Source organism: Culex quinquefasciatus, chromosome 3 (assembly GCF_015732765.1).
Source record: "Culex quinquefasciatus strain JHB chromosome 3, VPISU_Cqui_1.0_pri_paternal, whole genome shotgun sequence".
NCBI classification, from domain to species: Eukaryota; Metazoa; Arthropoda; class Insecta; order Diptera; family Culicidae; genus Culex; species Culex quinquefasciatus.
Window position 1 is genome coordinate 228,383 of NC_051863.1, and position 23,341 is coordinate 251,723.

The 23,341-nt window shown below is 37.5% G+C and overlaps 1 protein-coding gene across 1 annotated transcript; it reads right to left on the reverse strand.

The window, feature by feature from the left end:
- Positions 1 to 2,308: 2,308 nt before the first annotated feature.
- On the reverse strand, positions 2,309 to 23,063 carry LOC6046090 (tyramine receptor 1). Its single transcript, XM_038263840.1, has 2 exons — positions 21,713 to 23,063; positions 2,309 to 6,354 (listed from the first exon to the last, which is right to left on the reverse strand). Exon 2 carries the CDS (start codon positions 6,101 to 6,103, stop codon positions 4,493 to 4,495), a length of 1,611 nt encoding a protein of 536 aa, XP_038119768.1. The 5' UTR covers positions 6,104 to 6,354; positions 21,713 to 23,063; the 3' UTR covers positions 2,309 to 4,492.
- Between the last annotated feature and the right edge of the window lie 278 nt (positions 23,064 to 23,341).

Consider the following 23,341-nt stretch of genomic DNA (forward strand, 5'->3'; position numbering starts at 1 on the left):
ATTTACAAGCACTTAAATTCCCGGTAGTCTCGACCAAATTTCCCGGGAATCGAGAGGCTCAAAAATGGCTGATTTCCCGGGAATTCCCGCTTGTCACCTTCCTGATAGGATCATCTTACTGACGTGACGCAGGATAGACTGAGTGTTTACAAATCTACATTGGCAAATGAACATTCTTTACCATGATTTAATATTTTTTAGCTTTGATTACGCAAGCAAAATCAGAGAAAGCTTCGAAAAAAAAGTTAAATTGACAAGTTCAAGGTAAAGAATCCTCATTTTCATAAATGCTTTTTTCCGACTTACCAAAGCGGATATAATTAGAGTTGAAGCAGGTTGGTATAGGGGAATAACAAGTACATTGAGCAGATTTGAGTTTTGTTTGATTAGAATGTTGTCCTATTTCCATCAAATTACTTTGAAAGCAAAAAATATAGAAGATTTTATCTACTTTTGGTTGAGTAAGCTACATTTTTTAGCTATTTTGCTTTAATTCGCAAAAAAAAACCAATGGCCTCCTTGTACAATAATAAATTATTTAGAAAAAACAAACGATGTGACAATACTAGATGACAAGTGAAAATTCTTACTTTACCCCAACTAACAAATTCAAACTAGGTCACACTTTCGCCCTCACAGTCATTTTCACGTCCCCTAAGAGAGCATGCTCTGTTTGTCATAATTACCGCCATCATTATGACTGGTATCCTTTCTGCTCGCTGCTGTCGAGAAGAGACCTTTTATTCTGGCCCGAGAAACGTGGACAATTAAAAGCATAGCCGACTCACAGTTCTAGACCAATCGCTATTATTCACTATTGTGACCGCTCAACGACCGACACAACACAACGCAAGTGTCATCAGCTATGTTGTGCACAACATGTTGTTCGCACAGCTTATCAGAATGGAAGAGGTTCTTTGTTCTTTCTCGGGAGCAAATAAAGGGAAAGCACTGTTAATAGTTCAAAAACGTCTTTGAAGATACCTCTGAATGCTTCGTGTAACATGTAATGCTGATTAACCCGTAGTATTAAATTGTTGTACTTTTTGACTTCCCAGATGTACTTAATAAGAACAATGTTTTTCTTTTTTTTTATTTAGAATTTACAAAAAATGTATTTCTTGACGAAAGAATGTAAAAATTGACTCTACATTTGTCAACATCGAAGCTTGATGGTCGCAATTCATGTTAAAGGGTGAGGTTATCCCTAAGAGTAAGTGAAACTGAAAAATCCATCGAGATAAGGAGGAATCTTGTGTGAGAAGTATTGACGAATGAAGAGTCGTAGTTTACTTTGAAAATCTAATAAAAAAAATCAAATAACAGCATAATTCTTAATTTATCATTGAAAAGAAAGTTGCAAAAGTATTCCCCCTGATAACTGAGCGGGTTAAACTCCGTGATGAATGTTAGCATTTTGGTGGAGCGCCCTGTTTCATCTGCTGGCGGCGAAAACAAATGTTGGAACAGATAATATCCCCTGAGATATACAACCAATCAATTCCGAAGAAGAAGAAACAAGATATAACCGCATTCGGGTTTGCGGAGAGAGTCTTGGTGAAACCACGTCCATCGCTGTCTTGGCACTTCTGACAGTATCAGTCGGTTCGGAAATGTGACGGAGTTTTTTTTTATCTATCCTTCCTTTATACTGCAAAATTATGTCTTTGTTTCCATTTTAACTAAGGTAAAAACTTTGATAGATAGCAAAGAAATAATGCTGCACAATGCTTAATCCCACATGGGCTCGCAAAACAAAAGGGAAAAACTTTTCCTGAACAACTCTTTGATTCTGATAAAAGTTTACCTTTGGATACAGTTTTTGTTCTTATCGCTAATATATGGTTATTCGACGTATCCACTTTTTTTAACTGAATAATATTAGTTTCCTATCACAAGAAAAGAAGTTTCTTTTCTTCAAATCTGTTTTGTTAGTTTTCGAATCTCTCTCCAATTGAAAATGATATTATACCCTATAGAACGAGAAGAGATAAAGCAAATATTTGAATAGGAGATCTTTTTGAAGCTGTCTGGTTAAAAATAGAAAAAACACACAATGATGGCGAAAGAAGAGTGACAAATCCCTTTCGATGAAAAACCAAACTTTCTCTTAGAATAAGCGAGCAAAATCACGAACCTCAACATAATGTTGTGTGTAGGTACAGTAGGGACTAATACAGTACGGTTGAGCAGCATTGATACCCTCGACTCAAAGCGTGATTTTTTGAAAACGTAACGCATAACTTCGTTTAAATCATAAATTGGGAAATTTCTTTCAATTTTGAGTAATAATTTTTAGTAACAAAAATTCTTTTTATTGCAATTAATTTCTTTAATGTCTTTCAGCAGACCATTTTAATTACACACATTTACAGATAATTTTTTTTGCATACACTATTATTTTAATCTGTTCATCCTTGCTGAACGATTGCCAGCGAGTAATTTTAAAACATCAACTGATCCTCTATCTCACAGTTTTGTCCTTCATTTTCACCGTGAACAAACGATTTCTACGATTTCATTTTGTCGCAAGGTGATGCAATTTATTTCGAAACTTTATTCACTATGTCTTTATAATACATTGATGATGTCGTCCTTAACTACCGTATTTCACAAGTTCCTAATTTATAAATGTATTTCACTGTATATATGTAATATAGACCAACTTGTTTAATCCTTTATTTTCGCGTTTCGATCTACAAACAAACGCATGCGTCGTTTCAGCACCCGTTGCAGGTTAAATAATTTTTTCCATAATGTTTTTTTCAATGATAATATTATTCGTTTCAACAAACTGCATTAATATGCTATAAAAACAAAAGATTAAAAAATTATAATCATAACAGGTACAGTTGAGAACCAATAACACCAATTTTGATTCGCGAGTAACAGTTTTTGATTTCTTCGCATTGTTTCGCTCTGTTTGAACAGTGAAAAGCGAACAATTCCATTTCGAGCACATTTTCGATTACAGGAGATTTCATGTATGATTGAACAAACTTTGGTATAGTTCGGTACAATTATTTGTTTCAAAATACTCTTCAAAGGGGTCTGTCATCCAACAATTACTTTGGGCTCAAAAGCAATTGTTGTGATGCAATTCCTAAGATCATTTTTTCTGCAGCAAATCTAAATCAGGGCATTCAACTAATTTTGAAACTTTAAATTGTTTTTAAAGTCAGGTCAACGAAAGCATTCTCAGGCTAAACTATCATTTCACAACTCTCAATCAATGGCAAGTTTTCCACAAGTTTCGGAAGATTCCCTGGAAGTTAACGAGCGGTTAAACTTTATCCAAACATGTTATCGTGGCGCGTTGGCTTGAAACTTTTACTTATTTGGGGGAGGTGACGGTGTTTGTGATTTGGGGTCTAAGCGAGACGACCTTCGCTTCCGAGCACAAATCTTGTGTGCAGCTCCAAGTCAGCAGCAGCAGCACCGTTACGCAAACATGCACACTAGAGTGGTTCACAAACTAGGGTAATTTGTATCGCCGTTTAAAACTTATTTATTTTAATTCATCTGGCAACTCCCCCTGTTCGTAAATAAACTTTATGTTTAGAAATGCTATATGTGTATTTTTGCATTGTATTGCTATCTTTAAACGCATCATGGTTCCAACTTTCCTATGTATACAATTGAAGGTTGACAAAATAAATTGATAAACATGACTGTCAAGAAAAAAAAATATACTTGGTGGGACAATTACGCGACAGATTATAGCAATTTTCCAATTCACAGTATACTTTATACAAAACAAATCTGAAAATAACTAAATAAGAGATTATTTTTGAAACAATACAAAAAGGGCGAGCATTTTGACAACTCAAGCTATTTTGCGAATTCCGAAACAACACAAAACTTTTTCACAAATTTCAAAGTGTAAAACAATAGCTGGAATTTCTACCTAAATGCTAATGCGCCCTTCTCAAATGTTGCTCCAGATTGCACAATTAAGAGTAGAACGACATGTCATAGACGAAAAATTACCCTAGTTTTTACCACTTTAATTTAGCTTTAAAAATGCCAATGTGTGGTAAATTTGCAATCTTTGACACGTCTATGCAAAAACTTCTTTTTGCAACGAGTTCCATACAACATTTTTGACAATTCCGTAAACATCCTTTGAATGGAATTTTAAGTCAAATGTCCATTGAGCTGTACAATCACCGATTGTGATTGGACATTCAATAATATTTTTTACTGAATGAATGCATACAGAAAACATCTGAGTAAATAAGTAAAGTATCACTTTTCCATTTGAGAGCAGAAATGTGGACATTTTCTGCCCTTGTATTTTTCGATTCAATTATTTTTTAGACTTTGTAGTTTAGTAGTTTCACGAAGGAATTGTCAAAATATTAAAAAAAGAAATTTCAAATTCAAATGGCACACGAATTCCAAATAATAACCTAACCTGAAATCAAATGGGCTGCAATATTGTCCTCGAAGAGTATAATACGTTCTTGATTAAGAAAATCGTTCCGAACTTTTACGGTTTGATTCCGAGTAAACGTTTGAAAGCTCGCCTGTAATCCAAATTGAATATTGTATAAATAATAGGATTGAGTGCAGAGTTGATGTAACCTAGCCATGTGATAAAATTAATTAACTTGTTCGTCGGACAGCACGTGGGACAGAACGGCAAGATGACGTACATGAGGAAGAAGGGCAGCCAGCAGACCACAAACACCCCCATTATAATTCCGAGTGTCCTTGCCGCCCGTCGCTCCTTCGATAGGGAGATTTTCTGTTTCTCTTCGATAAATTGATTAATGCCACCAGCTTTGCGGAACGATTGTTTCATGCGACTTTTGCTGCCCGCCGCCGCCGTCGAGGCAGCTGCTTTTTGGTGATGTGTCTTTTTGTCACTTTCGGCAACGGCAACAGCAGCAGCCGCGGTGGCGCCACTTCCGTTGGTGGCGTTGACGGCGCTGGTTGGATTAGTCTTATCGTCCTCGTTCGCACCACCGGTTGTTCCGTTTGGACCAGTCACTGGTTTTGTATCACAGTTGGCTTTGGCGCTAGCAGACGAATTTTCCGGGTATTCCGTGACGGAATCTTCGTCCCGAAGCGCTATCCGGAGTTGGTTTTCCGCAGCAGCACGTTTTGCCGCCTCTTTAGCCTCTTTCTTTTCCCGCGCTTTCTTCTTCCGTTTCCGCTGGGACCGATGTTCGGTGCTGCTGCTACTCGTGCTGTTGTTGTTGGGATGTTCGTTGTGGTTTGTTTCACTACTAATTGATTCCTGGTCCTGCTGACGCTGGGATACGGCCACCTCCCTGTCCCCGATGCTTCTGCTAGCTAGTGTGTTAATTTTGGATGCCTGGGCGCGCTCTCGAAGTCGTCGTCGAGTTGCGATATAAATTTCGATGTACACAATTGTCATGATCATCAGTGGAATGTAGAACGACCCAAGTGAAGAGTAGATGACATAACCTTGATTGCTTGTTAATTGACACGGGAACTCACTGGAAAATTTCTCTGGCCAGTCATTCCAGCCGATCAACGGGGGTGAACTGATGACCAACGAAAGTATCCACACCCCCGCAATCAGTGCCAGAACTCGCTCCAAGGTTCGCTTCTGAGCGTAATTTATTGGATCGGTAATGGCCCAATACCTGTCTAATGCAATCGCACACAGGTTTAAAATCGAAGCTGTACAGCACAGGACATCTGAGGTGAGCCACATTTTACACACATGGATGCCAAATTCCCACCGGCCCAGTATCGAGTACGCCACATTGAACGGAAGCACCAGGATGGCTACCGTCAGGTCGGCCACTGCCAGTGATACTATGAAGAAATTTTGCACTATCCGCAGTGGCTTGTAGGTGAAAACGCTCAGTATCACCAGCACATTTCCAACGATGGTAATGATGATGATGAGTGTCAAAATTATTGCCGTTGCAATGGCTTCCCATTCTGGCACCGCTAGGTCTATACCAAACATGCTCGGGTACAGTGTGTCATCCGGCCGCGGACATCCGGCTCCTCCCATACCGTCCCCATTGTCCGACATATTTGTCCCATTTGTCGTCGTGTTCGTCCCATTGTCACTAGAGTTTGTTATGTTGGCCACCGATATCACTGATACAATTGCCATTCTTCGCACATTATTCTCACCCAGTAGGCCAGTATCGGAGTTGCACACACACACCCACCAAAGTAAGTCACTTTGCTGTAAGCGGCATGTCTGTTGCTCAACTCTCACGCACCCCTCGGGCGGTCGGTTCACGGGCGTAATTTATGGCTGCCACACGCAATTCCATGGATGACTTAAATGTACCACCACGTCGGTAGCCAGGCCGCAGTGGCCATTGTTGTAAACGGCTGTATAGTCCTACCAGGGTCCCTCTGGAATGACAGAAACAAACAACGGGAATATTTATCACTAATGGGCGATTCACACGTTCGTATCGTATACATATGTGCGCGGACTGGGACCTATTTGAACCATGTTTGCAAACTGTTGAGTGTTCACTCAAATGCGACTAAACAAATTTATTATTGTTTTGCATTGAAGCTGCATGGGTTTCTATTACAACGTTAGACGACTTCAGTTACGTTGTTCCATGGAGACGCATGATGGTTCGTGAAAAGGTTCGTTTTCGTGTTTCAGAGTGAGGTGAGAAATTACCGATGACCAAAAATGCCGAAAACGATCAAAATAACTAAAATGATCGAAATGACCTAAATGGGCCAAGATGACAAAAATGGCTAAAATGAATAAATGATCAAAATGACCAAAGCGATCGAAAAGACAAAAATTACCAAAATTACCAAAATACTCAAAATAACCAAAATGGCCGAAATGATCATAATTACTGAAAAGTCAATAATGTTCAAAATGACCAAAATGACCAAATTAATAAAAATTATCAAAATGCCGAAAATGACCATAATGACAACAATAACGGAAATGGCAAATAGACAAAAGTGATCAAAAAGAAAAAATACCAAAATTATCAAAACGGATAAAATTATCAAAATCGTCAAAAAGACCACATCAACCAAACGATCCAAATGACCAAAACAACAAAAGTAATCCAAATGAGAATGACATTTAGATCACCATAATAGCCCAAATGACTTAAATGACCTAAATGACCACTAGCGTGCCCAGCTCTTTGAAGAAGGTGGGGCAATAATATGCACGTTTTGAAAAATACGTCATTTGTGGATACACCCTGACCAAATTTAGAACAAATTTCCGTGGATGGTGGGGCAGTTGCCCCATGTTGTCCCACCCTGTGCACGCTAGTGTAAATGACTACAATGACAAAAATGATCAAAATGACCTGAATTGACCATTCTATGCCCAACGTCCGGCCCGTGAAGCCATTTCATCCAACCCGCGACGGTTCTATGACCGGCCCTAAAGGCTGTTCATAAATTGTTAATAAATTTAGTGTCAAAATTTAAACGATAATCTTGAGATCAATTTTTTCTTTTGACATAAAATGTTGCTAATTCAACGTATTTTTTAAGGATTTTGCCTTTAGATTTCTTTTATTTCTTAATGTTTTGGCTTTTTTTACTTCTAAATAAATTGTTACATTTTTGGAGATTTTGATTGAAAATGATTTTTCATAAATGAGTTCTTTCAGAACATCTTTTTAATGATAAAGTTTGCTTAAAAAAGCTTCAAAAAAGCAAATTAATCATATGGAAAATAAAGAACAGGTTCATATTTTTGAAATATTAAAAAATATTTCAAAATGAGTCAAGAACTACAACAGCATTTTTTCCATTGATTTCAATAATTCTGAGAAAATTAAAAATGACTATTTAAAAATTATCAGATATTTATTTTTCTTCACTTATTCTAAATTTCGTGTCTTTATAATCGTTTTGAAATGTTTTGTGAAATATTTCAATAAAGGTGCACAACAACGCAAAAATTGTAGTTGTAAAGATTTTGATAAAAATAAAATTTCGTTTCAATAAATTTTATCTTGTCTCGTTGATTTTCAAACTTGAAAAAAAATGCAGCGACGAAAATTTAATGTTTTTTTTTAATGATTTCAGGGTATTTAAAGTTAATCCACAAAAACAATTCAAATACAATTTTAACCAAATCAAAATAAAAATAAATGAAATAAACACATATTCGAAAGTTATTACTAGTTTATTTATTTGTTTACTTAAAACAACCTAATACCGAGTTGGATAAATACGACGAGTGCTGAAAAAATCAAGTTTTGCAACGAGTTCCATACAACATTTTTTGCAATTTCGAAAAACACCCATTGAGTGAAATTTTAAGTCGAATTTTCATGTATTTTGTCAATAAATCGTTTAAATCAAAAAAATGTTGAAAAGTGTTACTTTTCGAAACAAGTGCTGAAAAGTTCAACTTTTCAGCACCCATTTCAGTGCTTTTCAGCATTTATTTTGAAAAGTGTTGCTATTCGATTCTGTTATTTTTGGTACAGAAAAGTAGGCTATTTCATCGTTCAAGAATGACAGGAAAAGTAAGTAGTTTCACGACGGAATTGCAAAAAAGATATTTAATGCGATGCCTGTGTGGACGCGCAGGCCTACACTCAACACAACTTACATAGCACATAAAAACTGTAAACTGGAGCATTTGGTACGGTATGTCCACGCATCCTTCCTCCCTTGTAGATTCTGTGAAATGTGATCAGTTCTCAGAATCCTCTCTGCGGTTAACCTAGCGCAGTAGGGCTGGTCACTTAAGTTTTTGCAACACATGTTCGGTTGTTCTCGGATGTACTGCTTGGCTAGATTAGTTTTCGTTTTTCAGAGCAAGGTGAGGGCAGCGGCCTCAATGCAATTGTGAATATCAAATGGGTATCATTTTTGAATGTAAAAATATGATTTTAGATACATTTGTGTACTAAAGCCCCATGAAAATATTTATGTGCAGCTTCTAAAAACACGTTTAGAAATCATTCCCACGTGACGACACGACCATAAAAAGGACACTTTATAATGGACGGACAGTTGCCAAAATTTAAGAAATGATGCAAAAGACTTATTAAGGCATAAAGAATCAATGGACATAGTTTATGGATGGTCCCATAGAAATAATAAAAAAATCACGAAACATTTGCGATCAGTCAGAGAACGGCTCTTCTACGACTAAATCATAGTTTTTTCATGGAGACGCATGATGGTCCATGAGGAGTGGTCACTCTTAGGTTTTTGTTCATATTCTTATGAAAGAACAAAACCTGGTTTGAAAGAAATTCGTTCCAACCGAACAAAGGTAGCTTCAAACATAGATATTACTACGAGAGTAATGCTACGGATAACCCACAAAAGTAAAATTTCATCAGTATCGTATAGAGAAGCCCGAGTAAAGAGCGATCCCAAATGGATTGACGGAAGTTTGATTCGAATGACAATGAAGTGAAATCGTTATCGCGCTTTATCGGCGCTGCAGCAGCTTTTTTTCTCCATCGCTGACTCCTTCAGAGGCACCAAATATCCGGCACTGATGATGGCGCGAAGTCACGGAAGCCAGCTCGAGAACACGGGATTGCAATTTCCTCCTTCCTTCGGTTCAATTGGATGGGATGTTAGGAGAAATTGAATTGCATGAAACATATTCAATTCTGTCGAAATTCGTCTTTTTGAATTCACCAGCGGCAGCATTTCATCGTCATGAGAATGAGATTGTCATTCCGGTACAACCGGAACTCATATTGGATCGAGTTGTAAAGAAAAACATATACAATATCGGAATTTTAAAATTGTATCATTTTATTTCAAGGTAATGTTCCTCTTGAATGAGCTGTCTTTATGTTTCATCATGATTAATCAGATTTGAAAACATAAACTCAACGCAAAGTCTTTACAAATTTTCTTTTCACAGTAGACGCCTACTGAGGCTATCCCCTTCAAATGAGAAGTAAATCGCTGTCTGCAGGCGCCTACTTCTCCATATGAGCAAGCACTTGAAGAAGGCAACCCTCCTACTGCGATGTGATGTTGATATGGAAGGAATTGCATTCAAGCGCAGGAACGATGAAAAGTGTATGTCATTTGCCGTGAAGAACAGCCAGAACAGCATCAAAGGAGGCGATGCCTTGGCAGGTGTGTGCGGGGCATGTGAGGGTATGATGCAATGCGGTAAAAGATTTTTCTTGTGCACACTCCATCAGGTAGCATTAGTTGAAGTGGGTCCCATCTGATAGTCGGTTTGCCGGCAAAATGTGGAAGCATGGAAGCGCCAGGCAAGGCTGTGTGCGGCTGCCCTCCATTATGGAGTGTGCCGAGGGAGTGTAATTTGTGTCTGTTACCTGAGTTTAGACCCCAGCTTAAAATAGGGGAGAGATTTAAGTGCCACAAACATAATTTCACTCCAACAAGGGATGTGAGGCAAATTGCAACCGTACTCGTTTCAATGTGGTTGGGTGGGTTTGCCCAAACCAATAACTCAATCATGGAAATGGTCTCATTTTTAAACATTGTTCTGTGGGTTTGACACATTTATAAAATATTTTTAAATCAAACGTTTACCAAACAAGTTTGAACGCAGAATTTTGCAAAGCACTCACAACCGAGACCCAAACAGCTGAGGAGACAAACGATAGTAAGTTTTACAAGTAATAAAACCCTTCATTACATTTAACCTTCCAGTCCATTACGAAGAATAGCAATAATCTCCGCAAACTAACTCTCGCCTCGATACTTGGCCCTGGCCGTTCGCCGGAAAACAGCTTTATTCGTATTAAATGAAGTGAAAAGTTTTTTTTCTTTTTTTTTCTTTTTTGGTTTCATGCAAACATCCCAAATTTGTCAGGAGTGAATTTGCTGTGACGGCGCAGGCCAACTTCTCAATTTCTTTCAACGTGCGTGCTCGTTCGACAACTTTCAGGAAAACACAAAGAAAGAGCACGTTTAAAATTATGTTTTACATCGCACTTCATGAATAATAAACTCATTGCGCCCGGTAGCAACAGCATCCTTTTAGTGAGACAGCAGAAATAAGACACATTTTTTCTTTCAAATTTAAACCAACTTTGAGTAAGTATACGATTTCATAGATTCTATTGCTGACATTTTGATTATGTTTTCAAATTTCAAATTTTTGAGGTCTTTTTCAAAAAAAAAGTTAAAAAAACGCAAAAACATTTCTGCCAAATTTTTTTCAGCAACCTTGTGTAAATTAAAATGCCATGTAACAAAAATCTCAAGTAAACTTTATGCTTTAATGCTCTAAATAGCCTGGGCTCTGTTGTACAAATACGCAAACAGGGCTTGAGTGTGCTTATTACTTGTGTATGGGAGATTTTTATAGAGTGAAAGCATGTGCTTATGACTGTTTGTGTTTGTTTAAGAGGCATTTCTGCGTGCTATTTATGTTTACTTTACATTTACACTTTTATTTTCTAATTAATGCTTGTGTAACAAAGACTTTTAAACACGAAGGAAAATCGTCAAAGGAGTTCATATGATTTGTTTGTGTTGTGAAGAAATGACATACAAAACACTTAAAATAATCTATTTTTGTACTTTTTTCAGCCCGGCAAAATTCTATTTTTTCTTGTTCCTTGAAATTCAAGTTTCAAACGTATTCAAGTCACAAAATAATCATTCCAACAACTTCATTAGCGGCGGTCGGTTAAGTCACCCTGGATACTTTTGTCTCCTTTCAGTGGGAAAATATCGTTAAGAGTCACTCTTCAGCAGCAGACAAAAACAGCACACTTGTCGCACATAACCTCACCACAAAATCCTACGGTTCTTTGCACACACACATCACTGTGTTGCGAGCGCGCTGTAAGGCAGAAGACCGCGACTTGCGACGGAGTAGTCTCTGTGACGAAGCAGGCGATGATACCACGAGACACGCGGAGAGTACAAGCTAATATCACATGGCTTGCTACGCTCGCTGCTGTGACTAAGGCAACTACAGTCGACTCTCTGGTTGTCAATATCCAAGGGACCGTCGAGGAAAAGAATCATCAGTTTACAGAACGATGCAAAATGAAGACTCGATTGAAATTTGTTTTTTCTTGCTGACCAGCTATAGTAAAGAATCATGGCAACGTCCAGCAAACAAAAACAAATAAATGTCAAACACCCTTCAAAGCTTCGTTTCTCAAAGAAAAATGTCTATGCAAGCCATGAGAAAGTAAAATTATTGACAACTGGAATAGATATTTAAAGCAAATAGAATCCAAGGGACCGTCGAGGAAGAGATCCTTCAAGCAAGAGAAAAAATCGAGGAATAAAGACAATCGAAGTATGCAGTTTGAAGGGACTGAAGAATTCATCGGTACATGGAGCATTATTGATATCGAGAAAATCGACAGCCAGAGAGTCGACTGTAATACGACAGATTCGCGGTCATGCGAGTATGTTCCTTTTTCACGGCCTGCTAGCCTAGCGTGATGAATGGTGAAAACGCGTATTGCTTTTCCGGTTTCACCATGCATGTTGCTGCTGCTGCTGTGCAAACAAAATGATGCTTTTAGCTGTTTCCGGCAACAACTTTGAATGGGGCTTACTGTGTGCCATTTTCATAGCAGGATATTCTCGAGTGTCGGTAGGGCAAATCTACTACATTTTTTACGCTGGTGCGTGCTCAAAACATCGGACTGGATTTTTTTTACAAAGGATAGTTTTGTTTATACATCGTGAACGATGTAAAAAAGGTATGTTTCTTATTATTTCTACTGTTACTTGTTCTACAAGTTAAGGCAGCAAATCTAGTTGTAATCTAATCTAATCTAACACAAACGAAACATGTCCGATGAAAGCATGCTGGAAAGTCTTGTGATAAGATTAAGCCCCAAGCACCTTTCTTGTCATTATAATAATTTTAGTACATCCGAAAACACCCGAAGCGGCCAGCTCTACTGTTTACCGCTGAGAGGATTCTGAGAACGGATCACATTACACATAATCTACAAGGGAGGAAGAATGCGCGGACATATCGTACCAAACGCTCCGTTTGATGATTGCATTGGTTTTGTGTTGGGTGTGAGAAGTGTAATCATATTAGGCAGCAAATCTTGTTGTAGTACATTAAATTTGATTACTAAAGTTTGCTAAATAAAAAGAATCACGTTTTCAAGAATAATAAAATAACTTGAAGCAAACCCCTAGACCGCAGACCGCTACATTGAGGCGAGATCAGTTTTCAACCAAGTGTCATTTCCAGCAACTCGCGAGAGTGGCACACAAACAGCGATAAAAAGAGTTTGCGCCCATGAAATATCTGCGGAGAACGTGACTGTGTGGATGTGAGAGTGCTTTCTTTTGTTTTTATTGTATTCCAAAAACAATCAGCCAGCCGAAGTAAAACATCCTCTCAAACATGTACACCACATCTGGCTGAGTGGTGAAAACAAAAGCTCCGAACAATGATCATTTCTTTACCTTTACCTTCTATTGGATTGCAACGATAACAATTCAGTGCTAGAACAAAAATACCTCCCCTCGGTAGAAGTACATAATCGTAAACACTAAATTACTCAATTTAACAGCAAACATAAAAAATCTGAATCCATCTCCCTGGAATTTGAGAAGGAAAAGGCGCAATCTTTCACTAGGTTCATATTTTAGAAATAGCTTCCTCATGAGCAGTGACTTTCAATTACTAAATAAAGGGTAAACGAGTTTTTGGAAGCTTTATGGCAATGCCAACAGAAACATAAGTAAAAGAAGATTGAAAGATGTCGTCTGAAATAGGTGGCACAAGGGGCATAAGCTGTCCTTGAGTCTATTTTAAGAAATGCCTCATCATTCGTAAGCAGACGAGACGTTTCAACGTGCTGCAAAAAAGCAATAAATCAGATACCTTAAATTATAGCACTTAAAAGTAATTGCTATGATTTAAAAAGTAAAACAGAACTCAAATTAAGCTTCAAAAAACAAAGCACAACCTTCCAAAGTACAGTCCACAATTATGGAAAGCGTTAAATCCGAAATGTAAACAGCTTCCAAAAATGCCACACTGCATCCGTCTGGTTTCAGAGGTCTCATTTGCCCTGGTGTTCGCGTCCAATTTGTGCACCATCATCACCATCACCATCAGCGCGGGAGAATTACATCGTAAGCTGATTATCAACGGTGACAAAAAAAAAGAACTTTGCTTGGACAGAGGAAGCATAAACCGGAACCGGCTCTGGACCTAGAAGCAGATGTGGGAGGTGAAAATGTGTTACACGGTGCCAATTACGTTATCATCGTGTGACTTTATTCATATATTGCCATTGAGTGAACAATACTGACTAAAAAAAAGGTGTTGAAGATTCATGCTCATGCTCACATTAGCCTTTACTTAAAGTTTGAAAAATACAATTAACAATTGAGCCATTCTCAACAAGTTCAGACGCAAACGCAAAGTTTTACCTCAACGCCGCGAAATTATCACATCAGCTGCAGGGAAAGTGTCATCCTGTCAGAGTCAGCAAGCCTCGAAAATCTACTTCGGATACAAGAGAGTAATTTATGCAAATTTCATGGTAAAATTATTCTCTTGAAAATTAAAAGCATTACGACGGGTGGCCCCTTTTCAGAGCAAGGTGCGTGATGGGCTCTGGTATTCTGGTTCACCATGCCATTGGTATGCTCAACAGACCAACGTTTGGTGGACAAACAAGCTGGCGCAAACTTTTCTGCCCATTTAACGACTCCCCTCTTCCTGGCCATTTGACCAGACCAGGCGGTCCCCGACAAGTTAATTACGCATGTAGCCAGAGTTTATTAATTATTAAATAAAATGGCGCCTTTTAACCTTTGCGGGATCTTGTCAGCATGAGGATTCAAAGACTGTTTTGACCTGTTTCAAAGCTTAAAGGTTCAAATCGAGCATCTAACATCAAACCAAAAATTACATTAAATCTGCTAACATTCAGTGATGACCGAACTACTGACATCCATTGTCAGCTATACTGTCAACTAATGATGCACATCATTCGGTGAAGAGTGAGGTTGCGTTCTTCGTTTCAGCTGCAAACAAAATTTGTTAAATTTTTAATGTTCGTTTTTAAAAAGATTTTGCATTCGGAAGGCCATCTTCTTGCGAAAAATATACATAACTTAGATGTTAACTTTAGCCGCAAAAAAGGTATATACTCTAAAAAAAAGTCATAACGGAAAAAGTGACTCCAGCCCCTGTAATGCGTTATTTTCTGCAGATTGTTTGTGTTACGTGGTTTCCAAGAATATGACGCAGATTTCACTGCTTAGTAAAATAGTTATATGCGTATTTAGCATATTCACAAGCAAGCATAGAAATTCATGAAAACCCAGCACTTTGAACGCAATTATTTTCCGCGAAATTTGCAAAACCAGCTAAGCTGGAATTCCTGACTCTCACGTCGAAAAATGCAGACAAAAAATCACCATGGGTGGATTTGAGAGGGATAACAAGAAAATGAACTTTTTAACTCTGTCAATTTCTCAACAAAAAAACTATGAACTATTTGCATGAGTAGGAAGCTTAAAAATTCAACTATGTTTGGCTAATAAGGGTATTTAATCAGATGTAATCTTCGAATTATACCGAGCGTTTAAAAAAACTGTATTTTAAACAGGCATTTTCTAAATATTTTTTACTCCCCTTTCAACATTTAGAAGAAATCTTTACAAAAAATGTTTCTCATTCATCCAAACTTTTGATTTTCTATCAGTTACATCAATTCCATATAAAACCTTAACGTTTGGGTTCAAAATAAAACAAGTTAAGTGTGAAAAATATTTAAAAACTTAAAATATTATTTTAAGACCAAAATTGAGCATGTTTACAAAAGCTGGTAATTTTTGTTTACAAAACATTTGAAAAATTGTTCAATTTGCAGTAAGTCATGTACAACTTTACTAAAGGAAACCTTGTACGAAAAACCAAACAAATTAATTAAACTTGAGGCTGATTCCATAGACTTAAAAATGTCTCTATAGTATGACGATAAATTTAACGTCAAATGCGTAGGGGTTTTGTAGTTGATAAGTTTGATGAAAACAATTCATGTATAAACAATATTTTTGATTAAACTTTAAGTGTTTTCCATTCATATCAAAACAAGATAAAAGATATCTTGGAGGAATTTTGCAGCACTTGTTAGAGAAATGTGCGTAACTCAATCCAAACATTTATTTTTCATTGTTTTCTACAATGAGTTTGAGTAAATTTAGCACAACTTTCTAGAACAAAGCTTATTTTTTTACCCACATGCTGACGAGATACAGGCTTGGGATCAAGTGTCCCCACTATCCCCTTAAAGTAACTTATCGACTCGGAATCAAATTCTTAACAAATGTCTTTGCGTGTGTGGGGATGTTGATCAAAAATATGCACTTGATTTTCTCGGCTTTGGCTGAACGAATTTTGTCCGGATGTGGTCCACTGAGTTCACTTTCAGGTTCTACAACTTGGTATTGAAAATTGTACAAATTAATTTAGTCGTTTGAAAGTTATGATAAAGAACTATTTAGACGACTACAAAAAAGGTTGATTTTTAACAATGGCCTGGTTGTCATTTTCTTCAAAGGCGGTGGCTGTATATTCTTGGCGGTAACTCTAGGTAGTATGATTTTTTATTCATAACCTCTTTTTATAAGGACCTCTTAGGTGAGAGGAAGGCACCAACCACCTAGTGGTCCATAAAGTAGCGTTGCAATAATGAAAACAATTATGGTTCAATAAACATGTTTTGTCCACTGATACGCTAATTTAAAATTAAAAAGTTGATTTTTTTAAATCGTTATTTACAAAAACACGACGCACATTCTCATTGAGCGTCAGGACACGTCAATGTGTTACGTAAAAAAGCGTTTTCATGTGGAAGGATGGATTGGCTGTAAAAAAGCGTCCCCTTTTCGTTGTAGACCCTGTTTGGCAAAACTGCGTGGTTGCTTCAAACGGGTGTTGACCATCAATCTACTGATGTGGTCGTTTTTTAAAGGAACGAAAGCCAATACTTTGTTCCGCTGGCCTGGTGATGCTGCCTTTGATAACGTCGTCCTTTAATGACGAGAGGAAAGATCAGAAACAACAAATTGATATAAGTTACCTCGGCTCTCGGGGCCATGTCGAGAACGTCTCTAACCTCTAACCATTCTCGACTGACTACATGGCAAAAGGGTACAAAAACACCTCCAAGATTGATTGTTGGGATGCTGTGTTGGTAATTTATTATACTATACATTTTTTTTTGTTTCGTGTGTAGAAAAAAAAACAACAATTTATGGTAATCTCAAAGGGCAATTTATCTAATCAACTTGAAATATAATAAAAAGTTAAATAAGTGATTCAAAGTTGTCTAACATCGACGTAGGATGGTTTTATGCAAATTTTAAATTAATTTAATATTTAGTTTAATTTCGAAACCTTATGTCGGAGCTCTTATCCAGATTAAATCTACAAGTGTCTGTCATGCCAATATCAATTTGCACTTCACTAAGTAAGCAACAGGGAATGCCACATCACACGCTTTTCCTACTTAAAGCGATAACCTTTTCAATAGAGTTGGTCTTGTGTAGGCACCCTCGACCGTGTCAAAGACACACATAAAGGCGAGAAGAAGAAGAGAAAAAAAACTTTGTGTTGGAAAAGGTGGAACTCAGTTAGACAGTGATTTCTTCACGCCTCGACTGATCGATCTGATTGAATTTTCCAGCCCACATCAAAAGGAAGAGCTTTCACAATCTCTTTGTGTACATTTGTATTTGAGGAATGATTAAATAGGAAAACATTCAACACTACATCGATAAAAACTGCTTAAATACAGGATATTAAAAAACCACGATGCAAGTTTACACAATACACAAAGCATACCACAGTACAGCAAACGTTTTTCTGTTGCATATTGCAAAACAAACATGATCGTTTTGCGTTTGTGCGGCAAACATGGTAGCCCCAGTTTTACAATCATAAGAAGCACTCTGGTTCCAAATAAAAGCGCACCAACCACAAATGGTGGTCAACACAGTTACAACCGTATTTTTGAGCTCGATATTATACCCCATATTGGCAAACAAGCCGTTCCAATCATAAAAATAACAGAGTGGTAATTGTTATTATAAGTGCATAGTACTATGCAAATTTGTGTTCATAACGAGTCCCATGCAAGAAGTAGCATACATTATTACATTAAACGACAAAAAAAGAACCGCGTAAAGCAGTATTTTTGCAAATCTGTTTTTATGGCATTAGGAAATATTGCTTTGACCAAAACCACTTTTCCGGTATAAAAGCTTATGATTTATACTAAGCAACCAAGCGCCTTCATAAATAGGGAAAATTCTCGTATGTTTGGCAGGTTAAGCATTCGCTCCTTACTCCATCCAATTTGCTGATTTTCACTATTTAAACAACTAATTTTGCAAAACTTTTGATAGAATCTTGCTTGCTCACTTCTTATTGAACTATTTATCACTCGAGTTCAGTCGAAAACGCTTTTAATTAGCTTTAATTCAATGTCAAAGTTCTGACCTGCCAACATTAGAGGCACGCTGGAATTAGATGCTGTTCCCCTATGTACTGATAAATAAAGATTTAATGGATGCCCTAGGTTTTTCAGATTGAATAAAGATAAATTAAAGCTAAATTTGAGCTATTATATACAGGCACGAAATGAGTCTAAGTTTAATTTTGTCGGTTGGAACGACTTTTTATCGAAAAATTAATTTTAACAGATCTTCACCAAATTAAATTATCCAAGAAAAAAAAACAGAAAAACAGCAGATTATAAAGTAAACTAAAATTAGGATTGACTTAATAAGAAATGAATTTAATCCCGTGCTTTCAGAAAAGGTTTCGTCACAGTAGCTTCCAACCCAGTTGGGACTCCCCGCTGTTTTGTAAGCTTTCTGGAAATCTTCGGTAAAATCCCTTGCGCTCAACGTTCCTAACCCGCCATCGTTGTTTCTTATGTTGTCTTCCTGGCCAACACATCCAACTGCAGCTTTTCTACGGATTAAGGAAAAAATGTTTTCATCCAGTTTGACCTCGTTGTTGCCGATAAACCACTTTTCAAGCATCTGGGCTCTCTTGGGGTTCATTCGTTGAGTTATCGATGGAGAAGAAAAAGGTTCCAGCAGCGGTTTCCTGAACCACATGAGCCAGATTAGTTAATACTCCATTTTGCGGTAAGCCTTGCTAACATGAAAGAACGAGTTGAACCGCAACATCTCGAGGGATTTTCAAACACTTTATTTGAATTTAATTTAATACACATTCCCTTGCCACACATTTGTAACTGTTCAATCGGTTCACTTCACAAGATTGATGATCGAAATTGTTTTGCACGTAACTTTGCAGCAAAACTTCTCAGCGTGTCCATTTTCAAACAAGCTTTCAAAGTCTCGTTACACTGAGATGACATCCTGTGCGAGTAGAAGCGATAAACGATTTGCCACGGCGGTTGTTCAAGTGTCGCTCAAGAGGCTGGCAGGCACAATTTCCAATGGAGCATAAAACGGAAATTTTCATGAACAAAAAATTTCCGGCTGTTACGCTGAGAAATGAAATTATCTCGTCTGACTATCTTTTAATTAAATTTTCACTTTTTTCCCTTAATGCTGCAGGGAAAAGGGAACGAACTTGGTGATAAATCTCAGAGTCAGAAGTTGGGAGAAACTTTTAAGCTTTGATAATGGGAGTTGAATGGATCCAATTTTCAGCAATTGAGGTCTAATGAAAAGCTTAAAAGTATGGCAAATAAGTCTCGTTCACTATTTTTTCTAAGCATGTTTTTTATCGTTATCATATTTTTTATTGGGCCAGAACTACAGCTAGTAATTGTACGTTGCAAGCAATTGAATCGTTTTCTGTCTCGAGCAGTAATTGTGCTTTCATAAATCAGCCACAAGCGAAAGCCACAAGCGAAACTTTTAAAATGCCATTAAGGCTCGATTGAAAGAAAACCAACATTGGCACATTATAATGGCTCTTCCAAGTAACCTTACGACGAGATAAAATATATTTGAATAAACATAAGTTTGAGTGAGTATGAAACATTATTACACGAGAACGGTATATAGCAAAAAAGTGGGGTGTTTTTAGTAACTTTTTAAATTGACATGTTCAATAATGTTGAATATATCTTAAAACAAAATCAAATCACCAATCTTGTAAAATGTGCCATGAACTCCAGCGTGTATTACAAACTGAGAAATTTTATCTGCAAGATGAAGTTTTCTGGAACAGCTAGTTATCAAAACAAAATAAAGCGTAGAAAGAACCGCCATCCACAGTCCAACCAAAAACCACATTTTCTCGTTTCACTTTTGAGCAAAATTGCTTTATGATATTGTTATTTACTTTATTGAACAATGTTACAGCAGATGCTTGATAATGTATCTCTGTGAATTTTCACTAAATCTTCAAACATTGCCATTCTTGGAATTGTGAGAAATAAAGCAACTATAAATTATTTTTTTTTTATTTTTTTTATTTTTTTTTTAAGGAAAATTCAAGAGTATTTTTTTAACTGAAAGTCGCGATAGGTTACAAGCAAACCCTTATGTTTATATATCCAAATTATTGTTATTGTCGGCTCGACAATTTTGTAGAACATTGTTACACTGTTAAAAAAACACGAGATTCTAAAATGACAATTTTAGTTCTAAATGAAAAAGAATACCCTTCTGGACTATTGTAGAATCAAAAAGTACATAAAGTTTCCCATAAAATGACATGCGCCCAAAATTTTTAAAGTTGAGTCACGAAAAATGATACAATTTTTGAAACTATTTATTTTTATATATTTTTTTTTTATTATTGAAAGCACGTATTATTTCGCTCTTCCGTAACGAAATATCGAAAAATGGAGCTCGGATTCGTGATCAGAGCCAAAAATACAACTGAAGACAAAGTTTCACGCAAATCGATGAAGGGACGGGCATTTTTTTCCTTTCCGGTAGCAAATTGAAAAAACTTACAATATACACTAAACTCCCGGTGGTTGGTCACTTTTTCGTTTGACACTTTTCTAGTTTGTACCCCGTTGGTTGGTCAAAGTCAAACTAAAAAGTGATGAACTGTCACTTTTTACACGGTGCTCACGCACACTATCAAAACAAACGTTTGTTAGTGTGTGTATGAACTCCGTGTAAAAGGGGTGTCAAACTAAAACGTGACCCCGTTCGTTTGACAACAGTTGGTGTCAAACCATCGGGGTTTGAGTGTATTACTGGATAGATTAATTTTTTTCAGTGTTCGATGGTCAATACTTTTCGGAAAATCGATCGTTTGCTTATCGTCAAGGGAGCGTTCTTTTATTACATAACGCAAAAAACAATACTTGTAACAAAATTCAAATGCAAATTTTAAAAAAAAAAGTTGTATGAAGCGAAACACAGCTTTCGAACCCCCCTCCCCCTCATTTCGTTACGTAATAAAAGAACGCTCCCTAAGTCACTCTTGATATTTTTTTCTGTAGATATTCGCAAAATATTTTAATTTGTCAGAGCAGACATTTCACACCGATACGTTATAAATCCAACGATTCGTCGTTGCCCACGTACGAGCTATGGCGAACAACTATTGAATTCGTTCCGTTGAACCGTAAAATGCGAATAACTTTCTTCCAAGAAAATTAACTGCCATTTCATCACTCTTGCTTCGCGTTGATCCAAAGAAGAATTTCCAGGACCAGCCCGAGACATATTCATATAGTTTCACTGTCCGGCTCTGTTTCGTGAAGAAACGCGACGACGGGTCGTAAAAATGCGATTATTTATATTTTATTTACACGAACCACACATACAAACACACACACATACTCACCCTGTACGGTTGATCCAAGAGAGTTTCGAAATTGTAATTGCAGCGCCATGTACTTTGGCGGTAGACCGTATACTGGATCGGACGTGATGAACTTGGACTAGAAGCCAATTTTGCTGGTGTACCACAGAATGATTGCTTCGCAAAGTACTCCTAAAATTGCGCTTTTCCTCATTGCGCTATTTTGAAATCAATTCACATTTCACTGGGTTTGTTCGCCTCGTTTTCCATAGATGTTTCCTTTCTTCTTTTTTTTAGTTTGCTACGGACTCTGGATAGGATCAACGGTTTTCCACCTTTGCCAGTGTAAGTTTTTTTTTCTCTCCAATGTTTTGCGCGTTACATCACTAACGACTTGTTTAAAGGTGCGACTAAACTATGCTGGTCCACCTTTTTCATGCCATTTGCTACATCAAAAATGCATGTGCTGTCTATAACTGATGGGCTGCGTGGCAGACAAGTGCTATTTTTGTAATATCCAGAAATGTGCGGGTGTGTTGTACTACAAGGAACATCATCCACCGCTGGCAATCATTTTATTTTGCATTAAATTGTGTGCTTATCACAACCTACTCCGCCAGACACTTTGCCAGACCGTGATTTTCGCCGCAGTAGACTTTTCCGGAACAACGAACACCCCAGGATTCTTGAAAATACAATTTTTCTTCGTTATCATCACTGTCCCTCATTTTTCATTTCCAAGTATTTTTTTTTCTTCTTCTTCTCCCTTCTGATTATGTATGTGCTATATTGCCTACATAATTTCTACTGTACAACAACCGTGGTTCATCTTCATCACTTTCACTTTATAAATTGTTTCGCCATTGCGTTTAAATTGCTATCATTTAAAACGTGCAAACCGTGATTGCAACCGTGACTGACTTACAGGAAGACCATTCCAGGAAGCGTGGGAAAATCACAGCTTTGCTCTAGTTTTTCCAACGGCTTTAAAACGCATTAGAATGATCGCACTTTAGCTTTTTTTTTTCCCCCATTGGCTTTAATCTCGCCTTTCTGTTATTCCTGACAGCAAGAAGCAAAAGCACTCAACCCAGTCACACACCCGCCTGCCACTTTGATTTGGACTCATGGTACGAAGTGTATTCCAATCCCTATGACGTTGGGACAGCCAAATAAAAAAAACAGTGCGCACTTGGTGTAGAAAGATGTGCTCTCTCGAATACACACCATAATCGACTGATAGTGAACCCATCTAGTAGGTCTGACTTTTCCACTGTTCGTTCACTCAACAGTGTTACGACCGCGACGACGGCCCCAACTCTGCCTGCTCGGATTAGCGGCAAAGCATGCTATGATTAGCAGAAGATGTAGTAGCGAACCTGCCGAGCCGAGTGCTCACTGTTTACTATTCCAAAAGATGCTGGCCCATGGTGGTCCAACGCCGCCTTTGATTGTGAGTGGAATTCAATCCCCGCGGTTTTGCTTCTGCGCAGCTTTTGGAAAATGAGTGCTCCACTTCGGGCTGAGTGACGATGGAACTCCGCGGCGAAAAACCGGTAGCAGATATTTAGTAGCCAAAAAATGCCGTCCTCCAGACAGTTCAACACGGGATGACCAAAGGTGGGAACATGTATTCCGCCGGATGCCGGATGGCTAACCGGTTGTAATTGC